Source organism: Sphaerodactylus townsendi, linkage group LG01 (assembly GCF_021028975.2).
Source record: "Sphaerodactylus townsendi isolate TG3544 linkage group LG01, MPM_Stown_v2.3, whole genome shotgun sequence".
Classification (NCBI taxonomy): Eukaryota; Metazoa; Chordata; class Lepidosauria; order Squamata; family Sphaerodactylidae; genus Sphaerodactylus; species Sphaerodactylus townsendi.
In genome coordinates, this window is record NC_059425.1 from 23,996,442 (window position 1) to 24,017,775 (window position 21,334).

Sequence of the window (21,334 nt, forward strand, 5' to 3'; positions counted from 1 at the left end):
GGTGATTGGCGGCCGCCCCTGAGAGGCAGTTTAGGCTGTCCGGGAGCGGTGAAGCGGCGCTTTTCTCTCCCTCCCTCTCTCTCCTCCAGAAGGTTCCTTGCCGGTTTAGTTGCTCGCCTCGTCGCGGAGATGCTGGGCCCGCGCCCCGTCCTCGTGCTCAGTGAGTTGGTTGAGGGTGGGGCGGGAAGAAGGACTTTCTCTCTCGTTTGGGGGGCCCCCAAATAGCCCTTCTCCCCCGCCCTAAAAGACCCCCCAACATTCCCCCTCCTAAAGCCTCTCTTCCAGTTCCCATCAATGCCCAGGTACACCCTCGTCCCCTCTCGAGTGGGGGGATTATTGGGAGCCCCTCCTGATCCCCCTCAATAAGCACCCTTTTGCAGTCCCTTGGGAGGATTTTGCTCCGCGTTCCCTGCACCCCGTGTGTCCCCCCTGCGCAAACTGATCTTCATTGCCCCCCTCCCCCATATTGTATTCCACATCATCCCCAGACTTTTTGCTCCCCTCCCCACGTGTGCATATGGGGAACCCCGCCCTGATTTCCCCCTTTCCAGCTAAATATTCCCTGTCATGATCATTTTCGGTTATTTCAACCAAGTGCGTGTCGAGAACTTCTGTGCAGGGTTTGGTGTCTTTTCATCCTTTTCCCTCCTAGCTGACAACCCCAGTTGTGTCCTTCTGGGGAGCAGCTAGTGATTTTCTTCTGTCGAGATCTCTCACAGTTTCCTTCCTCTTGCTTGTCTCCCTGCCCTCACCCACTGGCGGGCCTGTGAGTTCATCTTCTCCTTTGTGCTGTGCCCCTTGCCTTTTATGCACAGCCCCCCTCCATACTTACCTCCATTCAAGCCCCTTTTATGTTTCCGTGTTTCATTGTGTTCCACAATGATTTTCTCTATAATCTCATCCTACCTTTTGTGTCCACACCACCAACAAGTGTGGGTACTCCACTCTACCTCCACCCCCCATCACCTTCTTGTATCATGTCTGTTTGGGATCCCCACCCTACCAAAAGAATCATTCTTCCCATATTAAAATCTATTCACTCCTTCCAAAGTTATCATAGGACCATAAAGTGTTTCCTATTGTTTTTCAGTTTTATTTTAAAAATGTCCAGAACACTACAGAAATAACAAGGCTATGAGTCCTGCCCCAAAATATTTTTCCATTGCCTCTGGCAGTTGCCTCTGTATGTCTCCTCAATGGGAGAGCTTGCCTATTTTGTTTTGCTTGACTTCACGTACTTCCCTTGAGTATTGCATTACTCCCGAGTCTCTGTGCCATTTTGAGTCCGCCTTCCTTCCATTCATAAAAAAGAAACTGGAGTGAGATTTGATGCAACAGTAGATTTATCCAGCACAGGAAGTCACCTGATATGGATGTGGATCCCTGGCACATGTGTGCGGCAGATAACGGGTTGTCAAAATGCTAGTGGGGCAGAGGCGAAGAGCTGAATTGGGCCAAGTGGCATTTGTTAACGTATGTGTGAGAGAGGGAAGAGTAGAGCCTGAACGCAGCTTTCTGGCGTGCCATAATGTCTCTGTTGCAGGCATAGACTTTGTGAGATAATTGGGTACCTCTCCATTGACAGACCAGTAGATTTCTTTTGGCCAGTCTCAAAATGTAGATGTGCTTTGGGAAAGGATAAGAGAAAAGCAGAAAACTGAAATTAGTCAGTGATGGCTTTCCTGATATAGTCTCTCTCTTTCCTAACTGCTTGCTGGAGAAGGGTTGCTCTTTAAAGGCTCTTAAACAATAGTCTTTTGTTCAGTAAGAATGTTAAGTCTTTTTTGGAGAAAGTGTGCGCTCTGCAGCGAAAGGAGATTTTTTCAAATGCACGGGTTTTCATTTTTTTATGGAAGGTATGTGAAGGTGCCCCATGTTCTCTAGAGCTACCCAGTGTCAGGAAGCTCTCTGGGTGGTTTGTGGCCAGTCACCCTTTCTTGTTCTAACTATTTCATAAAGTTGTTGTGAGGATAAAATGAAAGGAAAATCCTATATGCCATCCTGGGGGGAAGGGGGGGAGGAAGGTCGGGTAACAAGTGTCACATACCTAAACATTACTGAGTGCACATCTACTTACCATACCGATTTGTCAAAAGAGACTCTATTGCATTATTGAGCAATTCATCAGCTGGCCATATAATGGGGCGACAGTTCAGTAGATTGGCAGTTTATTGTGATGGGTTGTGAAAGATGGTGACAAGCCAACACTTTTACTCCTGCTGCATCCTACTGAGCATACCCTTAGGAGCACAATAGGGGAAAAATTGAGATCTGCAGTAGAAGGGGGAATAGACAGAAATGACTGCCCTCTCCCAAAGTTGGAAGTGCCCTGAAGTCTTGGGAGCTGCATATCTGGATTTAGTGGCTTGTCTTTGTTTAGAAAAACAAAACTTTGCAACAAATGTTGTTCCAGTAGTAATTTGTACTGTTGTATCCTCGGTGTACATAAATAAGCAACCCAGACAGCTTCTCCTTCCAAGGAATTTAGGATCTAGCTTTCAAAATCTGGCCATGGGGCAAGGAGGTATTAGAGCAACCATGGAAGCAAAGAATGGATGTGACCCAAGGCAATTATACGTACTGCTGTTTTGTTGCAAGTGGTGGGAACAAATGGGGATAAGGTGTAAAGACTATCAGGAGAAATTTAAATCAACTGCTTGTACTGTGTTTTTTATTCTTTATCTGTTTTAGGTCAGAACACAAAACGTGAGACTGGCAGGAAAGTCCAGGCTGGAAACATTAATGCTGCTAAGGTATGCTTTCTTGATATGAAACATATTGCAGTTGTGGCTAGGAGATAAATGCGGTTTGTCTGTTTGTCTGCCAGTTGCAGTATAAAAACTGATCTGTAGCCAGACTACTAATAAGCAGTGAGTTGGAATCTACAGATCTTTTCTGCTAATGGTGCTGCTTACCATTGAAACAAAGTAAGAATATAAAAACAAACCACAGGACAAAAACAGCATTGAAATTGTCCATTAAACATTTTAAAAGTTGGTAAGATACAACATGGAGTTTGAAAGCCTAAAAGAGAATAAAATGAGCCCTGGACAAGCCTGAAAAAAAAGGGGGGGGGGCATTCCAGAGACAATCTGCCACCACAGAAAGTGCCCAGTCTCTAGTTGCCATCTGTCTCATCTCGGGGGGGGGGGGGTGGCTGTAGCAAGCAGAGCATGAGAGGCAGATTTTAAGTGGCAGTCTGGATAGTAAGGGAGGAGATGGTCCTGCAGGAATCTGTGCCTGGCATGTCTGAATACGAGAGGTGGCTGGCAGCTACAAGGGGTGGATAGAAGAGAAAATTTGACATGGAGGGAAAATTTGTTTTAACTGTGAATTGAGGGCTTGTGAAGAAGAGGTTTGTTCCCCTTGCAGACCATTATTAGTTTTTTCTTAAACTCTGTGTTTTTTTTCCAGACTATAGCTGATATTATTAGAACATGTCTGGGACCAAGAGCCATGATGAAAGTGAGAAATTCGTTTTTCCTTCCTTGGATTTTTAAAACTCATGATAAAAATATACCATGAGTATAGTTGTGCTTTTGATTTGACTGACACGTTTCTTGGAAGCTAACAAAAATACTCTTAAATCTCTGACACAGATGCTGTTGGACCCCATGGGTGGGATCGTCATGACCAACGACGGCAATGCTATCCTAAGAGAAGTAAGTTGACGTCATTCTGACACCAGGTACTTGATGTCTTAGTTTGGCTGAAAGCATGGAAGAGCTAGCGTGATACAGTGGTTAAGAGCAGCAAACTCTAATCGGAGAACCAGGTGTGATTCCCCACTCCTCCACATGAAGCCTGCTGGGTGAGCTTGGGCTAGGCACAGTTCTTTCTGAACTCTCTCAGCCTCATCGACCTCACAAGGTGTCTGTTGTGGGGAGGGGAAGGAGTTTGTGAGCCATCATGAGACGACTTACAATAGAGAAAAACAGGATATAAATCTGAATTCTTCTGTTCTAAAATTTGTAAATTAGTAGTCTCCGCTAAATAGTGCTTGAGACTGGAGAAACAAATTAGGATGCCTCAACTATAAGCTTGCTTAACAGCCTCCCTACGCTGCCGAAAAGCCCTCTGTAGGTGGTGGAGCGTCAAGGCAGCAGCACCATCCCCGCCCACCTGGGCCTCTGGATTGAACTGCTCAGCTTCCTAGCACTACATTCATGCGACTGACATCTACTGACTTTCTTACTGCTTTTCCAAATAGACCCCCCCCCCAAAAAAAACCCCTGCATTCATCTAGTTCATACTGTTGCTCTGAGCCTCACTGCCTCAATACCCAGCCATTGTATTGATCTTTCCTCGCATTCTCATATATTAGTGTTCCTTCAGTCTGGGGCATTCTACTGGCTGCACCACCTTGTCCTCCCCCTAAGTTTGACAGTTAGTCTTGCCCAGAATTGGGTTTCACTCATCTTCACCGGATGGCCAAAATGGAAGATACGAGGGAAAACTAGCTATTAGGTATTAGGTAAACAATACTGTTTATAACACAAACATCTGAGAATATTTTTGAGAGCAGAGATCTCATGCTGTAACTGAAAATGTTTATCTCAGCGGTAAATGGTCTTTAAGCTTTAACAGAATTATTTACAAAGGTATATTTTGAAGTTTTGGAACAAGTCACTCTGTTGTAAAGATCTATGCCCTGCATTTTGACCAGTTGATCTCTGGGGTGGCTTATAACAGATCAGAACAAAACAAGATGGCTTCAGATGGAATGTGGTTCCTGGCTCACCTCTGTGCAGTTAAGCAGTTGAAAAAGATGCAGATGAATATAAAACCTTCCTTCCCTCTCCGTGGTGTTCTGACTACTGCTATTGTTCTTACGCAGTGAACCTAGGGAACTATCCCCTCTTGAAGTTTGCCACCAAGCTTTTCCTGTTGGTTATCTCCCACTCTTCCTTCATAGAATACAACAAACATATGATACTTCCAGCAGTGTTTGGGCCAGGTCCTGTAGCTTCAGCTTTTGAATCTAAATATACACCTTCTACTTCCTCCAGCTCAAAATTGGCCCCATTCAAACCTTTAGCGCATTTCAAGAGGTTCCAGTTGAGCTTTGGGAAGCAGACATGATCCAGAACTTAGAGCCTATGCTTCCTTCATTCTTACAGATTCAGGTCCAGCATCCAGCTGCCAAGTCCATGATTGAAATCAGCCGCACTCAGGATGAAGAAGTGGGCGACGGGACCACATCTGTCATTATTCTTGGTAAGATCGCTTTGTGCCTGGGTACAGTTGGTGGCCACACGACTGGTGTTTCTAAAACCAGAGGTAACCTTGCTCTGGAGTAAAAGTGCGGCTGCTCCCTTGGATGCTACGGGTTGGGTGTCATCTCCTTCAGGAGGGAGACCATTAGGACTCTTCTGCTGCATACCCTGCTGAAATGAGTGGGAGAATCCGAAGAACATGTGTAGCTTCCATTCATTTCAGTGGGGCTCAACGAGGGAGTCTGCCTTAGTGGATTAGGTTTGTTTAGTTTGTAAGCTGCTTTTCTACACAAACATTCCCAATGTGGTTTATGTAAAAATAAACTAATTAAAGCATAAATTGAACAGCTTGTAAGAGCTTTATGAATGGCACTGGATCTAGACATAGTGGAGGATGCCTCTCTTTCCCCTGATGTTCTAGGCCAGGGGTAGGGAACCTTTAACACTCAAAGAGCCATTTGGACCCATTTTCCATGGGAAAAGAAAACACTTGGAGCCGCAAATAATTTTTGACATTTAAAATAAAGATAACACTATATATATTGGGGGTTTTTAACCTTTTACTCAGCTCATTCTGAGAAGCGCATGGATGCGTCCGCCCTGCTGCCTGCAGGGCGGGCAAGGATGGGGCCAGCGGCTCAGCCTCGCCTGCTGCCGGGAAAGCGCCCACCCTGCTCGAACAGGGCAGGCGAGAGGGGAAGCCAGCGGCGTGGCCCAGCCGGCTGCGGGCCATTGGTGCGCCTGCCCTGCTGCCTCCAGGGCGGGCAAGGATGAAGCCGGTGGCTCAGCCTCGCCGGCCACCGGGAAAGCACCCACCCCGCTCCAACGGGGCGGGCGAGAGGGGAAGCCCGCGGCTAGGCCCAGCCGACCGCGGGCAGTTGGTGCGCCCGCCCTGCTGCCTGCAGGGCGGGCAAGGATGGGGCCGGCGGCTCGGCTCGTGGAGCCGCAGTGCAAGGGCAGAAGCGCATGCGGCTCTCGAGCCGCAGGTTCCCTACCCCTGTTCTAGGCAGTGGAAGCCTGAGGCAGGGGTTACACCCCATGTTGATTAGTTTGGGGGTAGAGGCACTTGCGTGTTCGTGAACCAATTCAGGAGTCATCTCTCCTTGAAATAAGGCCGATATTGGCTAGCGAAGTGGAGATGCCATAGACTCCTCATGGGGCAGACCAGAAAAGGAAGCGACCTGTTGATCTAGAGCAGCTCTTTGTGCCTTGGGCCACAAGGAGTGCTGCTGTCTATTCTTCCTGTTCTGTGGCCAGAAGTTCTGAAATCTTAGCTGCCCTTTCCACTCCAGCTGGGTAAAAGGCAGTGGGGAACAGACTAGGGGACTGAAAGCACAATCTACTTTAAAATACCTGCAGTTCAGAAGTGTTTGTGTTGTGGTGATGCAAGTGTAACACAGTATAGGCAATAGTTCTGTTTTCCTGACTTCTGCTTGCTGTTTAGCTGGAGAGATGCTGGCAGTGGCAGAGCACTTCTTGGAGCAGCAGATGCACCCGACAGTCATAATTGGGGCATACCGTAAAGCACTGGATGACATGATCAGTGCCCTGAAAAAAATCAGGTGAGTAGGATGGCCCTAAGTGGGAGAGGGGGAGCACAGTGGGTGTGTGAATTGTGAAGTGCTGGCTGCATCTCTGGACATGCTGTGGGGGATATGATGTGGGAAGTGAATCTTATAGAAGGGAAGTCATGCCAGAGGTATAACACTTGAGTTAGTACTAAGATACTTCTCTATTGGATCTGCATGTTAGAATATTTATTTATTCATTCATTTATTAGATTTCATAGACTGCCTCATCCCCGGAGGACTCTAGGCATTTCACAACACAAAACTAAAGAGCAGTCGATAAATAACTTAAATTAACTCTAAAAACATTAAAATCAGTATGCAGCATAACATCCCCATATTAGCGGCACCCGGTCTTAAGGCTGGGAGGGACTGGCAGCACCCCAGATGGAATTAATATAGAGCACTGCCAGAGATGACGCTACGACAGGGCCTCACAAGGGGGCAGAGTACAGACTACAGAATACAGACTCTAGCTTTGTGACAGAGCATGCCATTTCCAAGTCCAGATTCGTGATAGCAGAGCTAGGAAAAACCTTATCTCGCTTCCGTTCAGAACAAAGAACTGGACTAGATGGACTGATGGTTAGGCAACATAAGGAAGCTTCATAGGTTCGGGAGAGACTGTAGAGCCAAGTCTCCATTCCCAGCATCTCCCAGTTAAACGATCTTAGGTTCCAGTTATGGGAAAGATTTTTCCCTGCTTGACGACTTAGAGAAGATCTCCCAGTTGAAGTAGATAGCATTGGTCTAGATGAGTCAATGACGGGACTAGGATAACATTACAAATTGAAATGGATTTTAAACCCATCAAATTGCTACAGCTTCCAGCTCAGGTAGGTGCCTGAAGCAGCTTTAGGGATTTCTGACAAAGAACTCTTAATGCTTTCAAACTGAGGATCCATAGGGAGAGCCAGGACTATTTTTTGTGATGATATCGAGTTCTCCCAAGTCCGAATCCTTGTGCACTGGCCTACCCTGCTTAGCCAGAAAAAAAGAGCAGAACCTGATGAACAAAACTGGGATGTGTCCAGTTGTTGGAGAAAACTAATGGATATTGGCACGAACTTTTATGAGTACTGGAACTTTTTTTAACCAAAACACTATGGGGACCTGTGATGGCTAATTTGTTTCCAACATTTACAGTTGCTATATTGTTGTTCCAAAGTCATCTATTCAGCGGATTAGGAAGGTGAATAGCAGTTAATGTTTGTTTGTTTTTTGTCTTCTGGTTTGTGTGCCTCACGTGGCTTCCACAGCACTCCAGTCGAAGTCAACAACCGTGAAGCCATGCTTAAAATAATCAACAGCGCCATCAACACCAAGGTGATCAGTCGCTGGTCAGACCTGGCCTGCAACATTGCCCTGGATGCCGTCAGGACTGTGGAGCTTGAGGAGAACGGCAGGAAAGAAATTGACATCAAGAAATATGCCAAAGTAGAAAAGGTGCAAAGGAGACCTGTGTGTGTTTGTGTTACTTTAGCAAGGTGGTGCTTACTGTTGGTTGATGTGGGCAGAAGGGATTTGGGAATAGATGACATTTCCTTATTTCTGGTTTCCTCAGTATGTAGAAAAGGAGGTGTTCGTGTTTAGCTCATAGTTTGTTAGATTGGAAGAGCTTTTTTTTAAGGCAAGGAACTCTCGCATCCTTCCTTTCTCTCTGATATTTCTGCTAACAAATACATTCTTCTCTGGAAAGATTCAGCACTTTGGCCCCACCAGATCATACTTTGGAGGAAGGTGTATTTAATTACTATTTTTCAGTATCTTTAAATAGTTTATATAAGAAGGAGCCTAATAAAAGTTGGGGAGAGATTTGTGGCTGCATCTGTGTCTAGGCCCAGTAGGCATCTTTCGTCCCCTGGGTTGATTTCCTCCTGCCTATCAGAAGATGAGGCTCAGTACTGCTTCTAGGCCTGGAGAGGACTTAGCTCAGTTGCCTTATGACACAAACATCCAGGATCACTGAGTTGTTTAAGGCTTAATAGTGCCTTTTGCTTATTCCAGATTTTATGTTGGTCATGTGACTAGTTCACACGTTTCATTCAGGCTAACAATTAAGTATCACCAATCAAGTAAGTCAGGCACTCATAGTGATACTGATGAAGACTTCGAAAAATGCTGGATGCGTTTCTTCACTGATTTCACTGAAAAAATTAAGTGACTTTTCTACTACAAGAATTTATGAATGAGTTGATGATTTGTAATATAATGAAATTTGACTGAATTGACAGTTTGAAGATAAAACTCTGGTATTTGGTATGGATATGCTAAATGAGATAGTCCAACTTAATTGTTAGGATAGTATATATTGATGACAACCTTATGGGGTTTATGTATTGTGATACTTACAATTGATAAAAGTTCATTAAAAAATACAAATTTCTGTTGATGTTTACAGCCTGAATGCAGCGTGTGAACTGTTGGATATTTGGATGTTATAGACGTCGCATTCATTGTTGATTGTAATTTAGGTCATGTGACTAGGCCATGAAGGAAACTCATTTGCACATCTCCCATACTCCTTTGCCTTGCTACAAAAACTGAATGACTCCTGGCCTCTTAATCCCCCAGATTCCTGGTGGCATTATTGAGGAGTCGTGTGTCCTACGTGGGGTCATGCTTAATAAAGATATCACTCACCCTCGCATGCGTCGCACCATCAAGAACCCTCGCATTATCTTGTTGGACTGCTCTTTGGAGTACAAGAAAGGAGAGAGTCAGGTATGTCTGCTGGAAAAATTGAGATTCATCAGGAATCGTCCACAGAGGTTCAAGTATGACTTGGGAACCGCATGGATCAGAAGCTTGTTTTGTATTTTAACTGGGGGAGATTACCCAGGAGTAAATTGTTACTTCTTTATGTAACCAGTTCAGCAACCTCCCATTTATTTCTGAGGTAGGGCTAGGGCCCCAGTGGTGGCGAACCTGTGGCACTCCAGATGTCCATGAACATCTGGAGTGCCATAGGTTCGCCACCATGGGGCTAGGCAAATAACTTCTGTTCTTGGTTCTTCCCAGTGGGAGAAAACACACAGCCCATGCCCACTGCAGTTCAAAGCAACAGGGCTTTTGGGAGCTCCAGCTTTGTGAACTTCCCAGGCATGCAGCTCAACCGGGACACTTGCTTTTATCTCCCACCACTTGGAGAACTTTCATCTTTTAAGTTGGCAGCAGTGCCAGCTTGTTGCACAGAGGCAACAATTATTCAGGCTAGCAACAAAAAGGAATGGAAGAAGCTTCTGTTGAAAAGATGCTTCAAAAAGAAGTCTATAAACTTGCCTTTCTAAAAACAAACAGAAAAGCTAAGCTTCTTAAGAAGCTGGACTTGGTCAGGACCGTTGGCATTCTTTTCATGCAGACGGACATTGAAATCACCCGCGAGGAGGACTTTGCCCGCATCCTGCAGATGGAGGAGGAATTCGTTCAGCAGATTTGTGAGCACCTGATCAGAGTCAAGCCAGATCTCATCATCACAGAAAAGGGCATCTCAGGTAAGCGTCCTGCCTACTCTGGAGGTATATATGAATGGGGCTACAAAACCTCTAACTTGTATGAGTGTCTGTGGTGCTTAATGGGCTTTTCTCTTGACTTCAGACTTGGCCCAGCACTTTCTGATGAGAGCCAACATCACCGCCATCCGCCGAGTGAGAAAAACAGACAACAACAGGATTGCAAGGTGAGGCGAACTTGAGTTGCTGCTGGAACCCCTTTGACATTTTTGTAGTGTCATTCCTGAGGTGCTTTTGCATCTCTTGCATTTCATTCATTTGCACTGGATTGATAAGAGGGCAGCTGATATAACCAGGGCAGAACAGGAGGGTGAAGAGTGCCAGATTTCCCATTTTCTCCCGTGTCTGTCAGCTGTCTAAATGAAATCTTCAGACTGATTGCTGCTTGGGCAAGTGTTTTTTAACTGTGGAGGAGTTTGGGAAGCATGATAGAGAGCCCAACAGAAACTTCTTAAAGCTTTCCTTCTGATGCCAGCTATTGAGGAAGAGCTGGCTGATGGTTTCAAAAACTCTATTGGAATTTCTGCAGTTATAAGCCAAAGAAGCCTCGTTGCCTAACGTAACTGTAAATATTTCTGGAACTCGGCAGAGCAAGGAAATTGACAACCTGACAAGGAAATGGATTTTCAAAGTCATAAGAACATAAGAACTAGCCTGCTGGATCAGACCAGAGTCCATCTAGTCCAGCACTCTGCTACTTGCAGTGGCCACCAGGTGCCTTTGGGAGCTCACGTGCAGGATGTGAAAGCAATGGCCTGCTGCTGCTGCTGCTCCTGAGCACCTGGTCTGCTAAGGCATTTGCAATCTGAGATCAAGGAGGATCAAGATTGGTAGCCATAGATTGACTTCTCCATAAATCTGTCCAAGCCCCTTTTAAAGCTAGCCAGGTTAGTGGCCATCACCACCTCCTGTGGCAGCATATTCCAAACACCAATCACACGTTGTGTGAAGAAGTGTTTCCTTTTATTAGTCCTAATTCTTCCCCCCAGCATTTTCAATGAATGCCCCCTGGTTCTAGTATTGTGAGAAAGAGAGAAAAAATTTTCTCTGTCAACATTTTCTACCTCATGCATAATTTTATAGACTTCAATCATATCCCCCCTCAGACATCTCCTCTCCAAACTAAAGAGTCCCAAACGCTGCAGCCTCTCCTCATAAGGAAGGTGCTCCTTCAATCATCCTCGTTGCCCTTCTCTGCACTTTTTCTATTTCTTCGATATCCTTTTTGAGATGTGGCGACCAGAACTGAACACAGTACTCCAAGTGCGGTCGCACCACGGCTTTATATAAGGGCATGGCAATCCTTGCAGTTTTATTATCAACTCCTTTCCTAATTATCCCCAGCATAGAGTTTGCCTTTTTCACAGCTTCCATGCATTGAGTTGACATTCCCATGGAACTATCAACTGAGACGCCCAAATCCCTTTCCTGGTCTGTGACTGATAGCACTGACCCCTGTAGCGTGTATGTGAAGTTTGGATTTTTTGCCCCTATGTGCATCACTTTGCATTTTGCTACATTGAACTGCATTTGCCATTTCTTAGCCCACTCACCTAATTTATCAAGGTCCACTTGGAGCTCTTCGCAATCCTTTGTGGTTCTCACCACCCTACATAATTTGGTATCATCTGCAAACTTGGCCACCACGCTACCCACCCCTACTTCCAGATCATTTATGAATAAGTTAAAGAGCAGTGGTCCCAAAACGGATCCTTGGGGGACACCACTCCCTACATCTCTCCATTGTGAGAACTTCCCATTTACACCCACTTTTTGCTTCCTGTTTCTTAACCAGTTTTTAATCCATAGGAGGACTTCCCCTCTTATTCCTTCATTGCTGAGTTTTCTCTGGTGAGGAGACTAGCACTTCCATCTTTAGAATTGATCATTAGTGGTACCTTAGTGACAAAGTCTGTCTTTCAAGAAAGGAGTCTGTGTGTGTCCAGAATTGTAATTCTGTTGCTTCCAGGTTCAAACAGACCCTCAGCATGGGGGGGTGGGTCTTTTGTGTGGCAGGGCCTGCGGAGCTCGTATCGTCAGCCGTCCAGAAGAGTTGCGTGAAGAGGATGTGGGCACTGGGGCAGGGCTTTTTGAAGTGAAGAAAATCGGAGATGAATACTTCACCTTCATCATTGATTGCAAGGAGCCCAAGGCCTGCACCATTATGCTTCGGGGTGCCAGCAAAGAGATCCTAGCAGTAAGTAAACTACAGGCTTTAGCCTTTTGAAAAATGAAATTTCTGGGGAAAGGTGGGTAATGGATTTTGACTGAGAGTGGGGGTGTTTTGGAGTTCTGATTTTAAAAGCATCCCCAAATCTGAGGGGGGCCTATCTTTGAATTAAAAAAATTAAAAACTAGTTCAGTGCTCTGTCCTATTTCAGGACGGCGTCCAGTACCTAAAGAAGTACTTTTCATGCAGCTGATAGGTCATGACATAGTTTAATTTTGAAAGGATTTGAAGACGCATTGCATCTTTAACACCCAAAAAGTTTCTTTGGAACTGTTAATTAAGGAATAAAGGCTACCTGCCTTCAGTAGAGTCCAATTCCTAATTGGAAGAAGGCATTTGAAAAGGAAATAGTAGCTTAGTGGTAGATCATGTGTATTATATACTGAAGGGCCCAATTTCAGACCCTGTTTTATCCAATTAAGTGGTCTCAAGTAGCGGTTGAGGGGGTGTCTTACCCTGAAGCAATGGGAGGGACAGTACTGAGCTAGCTAGGTCAGGGGTAGGGAACCTGCGGCTCTCCAGATGTTCAGGAACTACAATTCCCATCAGCCCCTACCAGCATGGCCAATTGGCCATGCTGACAGAGGCTGATGGGAATTGTAGTTCCTGAACATCTGGAGAGCCGCAGGTTCCCTACCCCTGACCTAGGTCAACTAGTTCTCTGACAATATATAAGCTAGCTTCACGTCCTCCTAAGAAACAATAAGAGGGCACTGACTCCTGCAGGGACCTAGCAGCTTCCTTTGGGTATGGGTGATATCTGTGATCACTCAGGCACTCCCACTACAGATTTGCATCCAGTGCTGAAGGGTGGGCAGAACTACCAGGAAGAGCCTGGTTGGAAGGTAACAAGGACAGAGCTGTGATTTATGCAGTGTAGCCAGCTTCCTCTGTGGGTAGGTAGACTTGATTTCATTAGTTAATATCTTGCAGCATGCTAGTAATTCTTTGAGCGTTTCCGTAGCTTGCTGTACCTTGTCCGTCCATGGTGCAAACTCTTTGCTCAAACCCTCCCTTCTTACAGGAGGTGGAGCGCAATCTCCACGATGCCATGCAAGTTTGCCGCAACGTCATGATAGACCCCCAGCTGGTGCCGGGAGGTGGTGCTTCCGAGATGGCCGTCGCTCATTACTTGACAGAGAAGTCAAAGGTCATGACTGGAGTGGAACAATGGCCCTACCGAGCTGCTGCCCAAGCCCTAGAAGTCATTCCTAGGACACTTATTCAGAACTGCGGTGCTAGCACCATTCGTGCACTCACTTCGCTACGGGTAAGGACCATGTTCGTGCTGCTCCACTATGGCTGCTGCTCTAATGTTCATACTTGGTGGGGCTGGCATGCCTGTCAGTCAACTCACTGGGTTTAAGTGTTTCAAATAGTCCTGGCTAGCCTGATCTTGTCAGATCTCAGAAGCTAAGCAGGGGGTCAGTCCTTTCAAGTATTTGGATGGGCGACCTCCAAGAGAGAACCAGGGTCATAATACGGAGGCAGGCAATGGCAAATCAACGCTGAATGTCTCTTGTCTTGAAAACCCTATGGGGGTCACTTAAGTCAGCTGTGACTTGATGGCAAAAAAAGTCAGGGTGGCAGCCAAAGAGAACAGTTTAGTGAATTGTTCACTTGTCTAACACTGGTCAGTTAATTTTTCATCATTACAGTTAACTGATTTGGTTTAGCCATTGCACCTACTGATAACCAAACTATGCTTCTTTTCTGGTAGATCATTTTAAAATAATATCTGACAGTATTTGGTCAGTTAGATAGCAGGTACTCATTTGAACAGCAGTTTGCCAAGCCTTCTTTGACCAAATTTCTCTCCTTAGTGTATAAATACAAACCGAACTAAATCTTAGCCTTTCAGTCACTCTTCCTGCTGCTGTTTGATGGATGTCTAAAATGGTCCCTGCGATGCCCACTCTTATTGCTTTACAAATAAGTGTAATAGGTTCAAAATAATGTCTATTTATTCCTTTCTCTATATATATTCTGCTGTCACCAGGAATCTAATTCCCCACCCCTTTATTCTTTCATCTGAAGAAGTGTGTCCAAGGTTTAAAGCAGTTCAAAGGGCTATGTGGTCCTGAGGAAATTACTAGTGTGAGAATCCTGGTTACTTTTCACAAATTAAAACTTTATTTAAATATGTTCTGTAGCTTAAAAGTTTCAAAAAATAATTTACAATAAGTAAAACAAACTGAGGCAACAACTTCTGCTGAGGTGATGTTCACTTTACATCAGTCCGTTCTCTCCTTTTCATCTCTGAGACCATCATAGGATCTAACTCCTTTTCTGGCCTCTTAAAGGCCTGTTCCACATGGGCCAGAAAGACTGGCATGGGGCCCGTAAAAACGCCGTTGTGGGGGGAACTTTGCACCGCTGCTGAAGCACAGCTGCAGCGGCATCCCCCCCCCCCCAACAACGGCATTTTTGTGACTTGCTAGTTGAGCAAGTCTTTTTGAAAGCGGCATCTTCCCGCTAGCCCCATGCAAAGAACACTGGCGTGAGGGCATCGCTTTTAGGCACTGCCTATTGGTTTTGTTTTCCTACCTTTTCTTCCTTCCAGCTCTGGAGGGCGGGAGGGACATGCCCATGCTGAGTTGGAGGGCAGCGTGTGCATGTCCCTCCCGCCCTCTGGAGCTTCGGAGTGAAGAAAGGGTAGGAAAACAAAACAGACCGGAGGTGTCTCCGTGCAGAGCTGCCTCTGCTGCCTGCTGCTGCTTTGGGGCCACCCACACGGGCCCGTGCAAATGGTTCTGTGGCTTCACCGGCATGAATTATGCCGGTGGCCAGCTGCTTCTTCCGCCAGTGGGGAACAGGCCAAAGTTTCTACACATTCTGACTCCGTTTAGTTCAGACTGACTCCCTGTCAGTCTCCAACAAAGACTGCTGTATCTGTCCCAAGTTATACACACGCTCTCTCACACACTCAGTCCTAGCTCAGACTGACACTCTCAAGTTCTGTACAAACTCTGATTTAGCTTAGCTCACACTGACCCTGTCAGTCTCCAGCACAGTCTGCTGTCTCTCCCCGATTCACATGCACTCTCTGATTCTCTCTCAGTTCAGCACAGATTCTACTCAGTCACTCTCCAGTGTAAACCAATCACCACGCTCTTTCACCCCACTTTCCTACTACAACTTACCTCTCAGTTTAAAGAAGCACACACATAATTTAAAATGTTATGTCCCTCCGTGCTAAGTACTGTCCATGGGATAGCCATGACAAGGGGGGAAGGGGGGGGGGAGAAATGAGAGTTACAGTGTGGATCTTAAGAACCCAGTTTCATTTTCAAAGCAAGCTGAGTGGGAGCAGAAGATGATTGAATGGGGTCCTTAAATTACCATACAGCTAGCATCTGATATTTTCTGTGTTTTGGAGGCAGGGGTGGGGGTGGGGGGATTGTTGGGCTTGAGCCGTCAGTGGAAATCAGCCCTTCTGGCATCTTAACATTCATTGCTTTCAACTCCTTACAGGCAAAACACACCCAGGAAGGCAGTCAGACCTGGGGGGTAAATGGGGAGACTGGAGCCTTGGTGGACATGAAAGAGCTGGGTATATGGGAGCCTTTGTCAGTCAAACTGCAGACGTACAAGACAGCTGTGGAGGTAAGGATATGCTGGAAGCATGAGGCTGTTGGGACTCTGGTAGAACCTGTGGCCAAGAGGGAGAAGATGTCAGTGTTGTCTTATTTTTCTCCAGTGCAATGTCAGTTCCTCTTTTTTTTAAAAAAAAACAAACCCCTCCAACATCCTTCCTGTGTCTTCTTGTATTCTGAGGAAAGTGGGAGTGTTCTGTCCGAGAGGGGGCATCCAGGCTGGGCTACTTCTCCCACTAAGAAAGCGGGGCAGTTCATGAGCCATGTTTGTGATTCCAGCCAAGGGGAGGAAGGTGCTCCCTGGTCTTGTTTTTCTCTGCAGTTAGACTATTTATGTTCTCTTTCAGGTTTGGTACCTTCTGCCATTCTAGTTTTTCTGATACAGCTACTTGCTTGCGCACCCACTCTCTTTCTGTGTAGCTAATAAACATGAGGAGCAAATACAGTATAACGTAGAATGGAAAGAAAGAAGTATTTGAACCGAACCATAGCTTTGATTCAAAATCCATAGAATTAAGCAAGGATCTAGCTCTCATGGAGTGGGAAGACCATTTGGAAGCAACAGCAGAGAGACAGAAGTGAACTAGGGAAACCAGAGTTCAGTTCACTTTCCTGCTGTGAAGCTTCCAGGTCCAATTCTGTCCCTTGGTTAAACCTCCCTCCCAGTGTTGTAAAATGTGGCAGTGGAGTCAGTTTGTTAGATATGTATAGAGATCCACAAAATTGTTCCCCCCTACCATTTTATTCTCCTAACAGGGCAGCTGTTAGACTAAGGCAGAGTCAGACTACCCTGTTTCCCTGAAAATAAGTCAGGGTCTGACATTAATTTTTGCTCCCAAAGATGTGTTAGGGCTTATTTTCAGGGGATGTCTTATTTTTTCCCATGATTTTGCGCCCCCCACATGACCAGATCAGCCACGTCGGGGAATCTGTAACTAGGGCTTATTTTTGGAGTAGGGCTTATAATTCAAGCATCCTCCAAAAATCCTGAAAAATCATGCTAGGGCTTATTTTCGGGGAAACAGAGTAGTAGGTTAGACTAAGGCAGAGTGACGGCCACAAGGTCACCCAGCCGGCTTCCACAGCATGAGGATTTGAGCCTTACAAACCCAGTCAGGGGATTGGAGTGGGATTTGTCTCTGCAAAATTCTCCTTTTGATCATTACCCCTTCCTTATTGTTCTTCCCCCTTCCATGCAGACTGCTGTCCTCCTCCTGCGTATTGATGACATTGTTTCGGGGCACAAGAAGAAAGGAGATGATCAAAATAAGCCGTCTGCAGCCCCAGAAGCAGCCCAAGACTAACTCTGCAGGTTTAGGAAGCCTCTAAGGGAAAGCCACGCACCTTGGATTGCAGGATATGGAAGCAACCTGAACCACGTTCCAACTGCTGCTTTCCTTCTCCACTCTCAGTTCAGGTGCAGTCAGAGTCCAAGTTTGTTCAAAGTTGGCCAGGGAAAAGCGGGATTGCTGACCATGTGTGAGCTCCCCCTGTTCTGTTAAGGAGACACTGACGCTTTATTTAAGGTATATACTGTAGCTTCTTCGTGGCTTTGATAATAAAAACGTCACTTCACGTTCATGGCTTAGATCTAATTCATTTACCCTATAACTCCATCGTGTTTTTTCTCCTTGGGTGAGCTGAAGTACAGCTATGGTTAGGGTCATTTGCTATACTGCAGCAGTAAATGCAGGTTTGTAACAAGATACTGCAGCCCTTAGGGGATTATGTTCAGTCATTGGTTATCTGTACGATGCAACTGTTTGCAAACATCTGACCCATACATTCACTTGTTGCTATATGCTTTTCAAAGCGTTCAGGCACATATTATCTCAGGGGTCCCTGAGTCTGTTGAGCCTGTGGGAATTTTGAGAACAGATGGCGAGTGCCACAGTAGAAGGGCGGCTACTAAGTAGGTGGGGCCAATCTAAATCCTCCAATTGCAAAACTAAAGGATTGCACCAATTCTAGGAGGTTCTAAGCCCAGTCTCCTCCTCTGATGGAGGCAGTTGTTTCCAAATGGGTGCCCTCTCTGCAGTCACAGAGGTGACGCTCTTTTCTTTTTTTGACCCATCTCTTGTAGTGGAGGAAACTGACTGTAAGCTTTGGGGAAGAAGCAACTGGGTGCTTGGAAACGTATAGATACTCACGGGCACCATATTGAGGATCACTGCATTGTCTTGTCATGCAATTCAGTATCTATGCTTTAAAAATGCATTGGATGCCCAAAGCTAAACTATGTAATAGATACAAAGGGGCTCAAATCAGGGCAGTGAGCACCTTCCAGTGGCGTAGTGGCTAAGAGCAGCAGTGGCGTAGTGGCTAAGAGCAGGGGCTGAGAGCAGGTGCACTCTGATCTGGTGGAACCGAGTTTGATTCCCTGCTCTGCCGCTTGAGTTGTGGAGGCTTATCTGGGGAATTCAGATTAGCCTGTACACTTCCACACACGCCAGCTGGGTGACCTTGGGCTAGTCACAGCTTCTCGGAGCTCTCTCAGCCTCACCCACCTCACAGGGTGTTTGTTGTGAGGGGGGAAGGGCAAGGAGATTGTAAGCCCCTTTGAGTCTCCTACAGGAGAGAAAGAGGGGATATAAATCCAAACTCTTCTTCTTCTTCTTCCCCCATGTTGCCATCTCCCTCTACAGGTCCCTTCATATCAAATTTACCTGCTTTTGTGGGTTGTCAAGCTGAAAACACAGTCAATGCCAATCAAAATTCCTAAGCTCTTAAAATTACTATTATGAACAAAGGACTAAACACACGTGCTTACAAACTTAAAATCAATATAAAAGGAAAAGTAATGGAACTGACGGCAGTCGTGGTGAGGAAGCAATTATTTTAACACTCTTGACATACAAGGCTTGTTACATGTACAGGGCAGCTGTGTAGTGCCTTGTTTATTGAGAAACCCAAGACTGGTTGGCACAAAGTGGGGGGAATCCTTATGATGCTCTGTGCCCATCTCCAGTACAGCTCAAGGGGAAAACTTTAAGATTGGTGCCTGCTGCCTTGAGCCGCTTAAACTAAAAGGTGTCTTATAGAGTCAAAGGGAGACAGCTTTTGAGGATTTGAATTTGTCTTCAGCCACAAGAGATGAAATATGTACTCTGACTTCTATCTTTATCGTGCCTGTTTCCATAGAGTTGGAAACACACTTGGGTATTTGGAGAATAGTTCTAAGAAACTTGGATTGTACCCGCTGCACAGCTGCAAAACAAGAAGCTGGTGGTCCCAAGCGAGAGCCACACAGAAGCTCTGCTTGTGTCTTTACTTGAAACAGGAATGTAGCATGTGTGTCCCCTCCCTGGAGTACAGTTATTCCTTTGTGTCTTGGGAAAGGTGGCTGAAGAATTTGGAAAGGCCTTTGTTTACCAGACTATATGATCACACACTTCATCCTGTCTCCTAAAAGAGATTCCTTTGGTTTATAATGTGCTACTGTATTTAAATATTAGCTGGTTAAAAGATTACCAACTTCAGTGCTGCCAGTGCAATGAAAGTCCTCTTTTCTTCTTTAAGAAACATACAGCTGGGAAGGGATCTCATCTAGTCCACCCCCCTGCACAAAACATGAAATTCACAACTATCTTCCCTCCCATAAACTCCTCCAGTTCCCCCTGCTTTATGCCCAGAAGAATTAAAAAAAAAACCCTCCTTGTTCTCTTTCCCAGAGAAAAATACCTTCCTGACCCCAAAGTGGCAATCAGCATTACCCTGGCCATATAAGAAAAGGCCATGACAGCCGAGCACTGACTCATCCCTTCCTGTCCTCCCTCACATGATTTGCCTAAGTTCACAGAATCAGCCTTGCTGTCAGATGGCCATCTTGCCTCTGCTTAAAACACCTCCAAAGGAGAATCCCAACACCTCCCGAGGAAGCCTGTTCCACTGAGGAACCGCTCTGTCAGGAAGTTCTTCCTAATATTTAGCTGACAACTGTTTTGATTTCATTTCAACCCATCGGTTTTGGTCTGACCTTCTGGGGCAACAGAAAACAACTCAGCACTATTCCCTAGATGACAGCCCTTCAGGTGCTTGAAGGTGGCCATCACATCATCTCTCAGTTCCTTCAATCTTTCCTCACAGGGCTTGATCTCTAGACTCCCTCACCATCTTTGTTGCCTTCTGGACACATTCCAAATTGTCACTATCCTTAAACTGTGGTGGCAAAACAATGCAGTACTCCAAATGGGGTAAAGCAATGCCCTCATTTTACATAATATGGCCACGATGGTTCTGTGGATGCCACCCAGAATTGCTCTTGTAGCTACCACACGCTGAAACAACTGTAAAATGAGGCCAAACTGAAACACACCACCAGCAGACCAAACAACCTTGAGCCAAGGGACTTTGTATCATTCAACAGTTTTTAAAAACTATGCTACTGTGCTGCACACATACAAAGTTGCACATGTAAGTGCTAGCTGATGGGTTTGAATTGTGCTTAACATGGTTTTTGCCCTGGAGTTTACCTATTTTCAGCACTGAACATGCCTGTACAGGCTGGAATATTAATATGTCCTTAGCTATGCTTTCACAACAGGATCTAAGCTACGGCATTCACTGTGATTTGTAGCATGGCTTAGATTAAAGGAGTGTCCATTTCTAAAGCACAAACCTATTTAATCAACTCTTATTATAATATCCACCTGCCCGCCCACCCCCTCTTTCTTATTATAATTTAGAGTGCTATTGAGAGGAGAGAGCTGAGTTCCTTGAGTTATAAACATCCATTTTGAAATATATTACTGGCGTCATAGAATTTGGAATGTTTTAGTGGTACATCAAAAAGTTCTTAGTTGTGTTTTAAAATTTGTGTTTAAATGTTTTACAGGATTTTATACAATATTGTTACATAAAAGTTGTTAGCTGCCTGAGCCTGGCCTGTGCTGGGAAAGGGTGGGATATTCAATTGAATAAAGTAAAAATAAAACAAAACAAGCTCTCACACTTTCAATTGACCTCTTGTATTACAAATTTAAGAGTTGAGGTGAGGTAAGTGGGTGTGCTGCCCTGTCTGGAAAACTGATCATACCCCAACAACAATCCTTAAGATTAGGCTTATCATCTTGTGATGGGAGCTTCGCTGAAAGAATGACAGCTTGTTTTTGAACCAGACAAATTGTGGTTAAACATTAAACGTTGGTAAGCCGCAGCTTCCACCCACCAATCCAGCTCTGCAGATAAAAAGAAGAGAAGAGTTTGGATTTAT

General features: G+C 45.4%; 1 protein-coding gene across 1 annotated transcript; it reads left to right on the forward strand.

Annotated features, from left to right (window-relative positions):
- Positions 1–9: 9 nt before the first annotated feature.
- On the forward strand, positions 10–17,701 carry CCT3 (chaperonin containing TCP1 subunit 3). The gene is made up of 14 exons (XM_048513858.1): positions 10–160; positions 2,692–2,753; positions 3,415–3,465; positions 3,600–3,662; positions 5,121–5,217; positions 6,661–6,778; positions 8,044–8,230; positions 9,359–9,508; positions 10,146–10,278; positions 10,382–10,463; positions 12,313–12,493; positions 13,551–13,796; positions 16,001–16,132; positions 17,322–17,701. Exons 1-14 carry the CDS (start codon positions 130–132, stop codon positions 17,424–17,426), a joined length of 1,638 nt encoding a protein of 545 aa, XP_048369815.1. The 5' UTR covers positions 10–129; the 3' UTR covers positions 17,427–17,701.
- Positions 17,702–21,334: the final 3,633 nt, after the last annotated feature.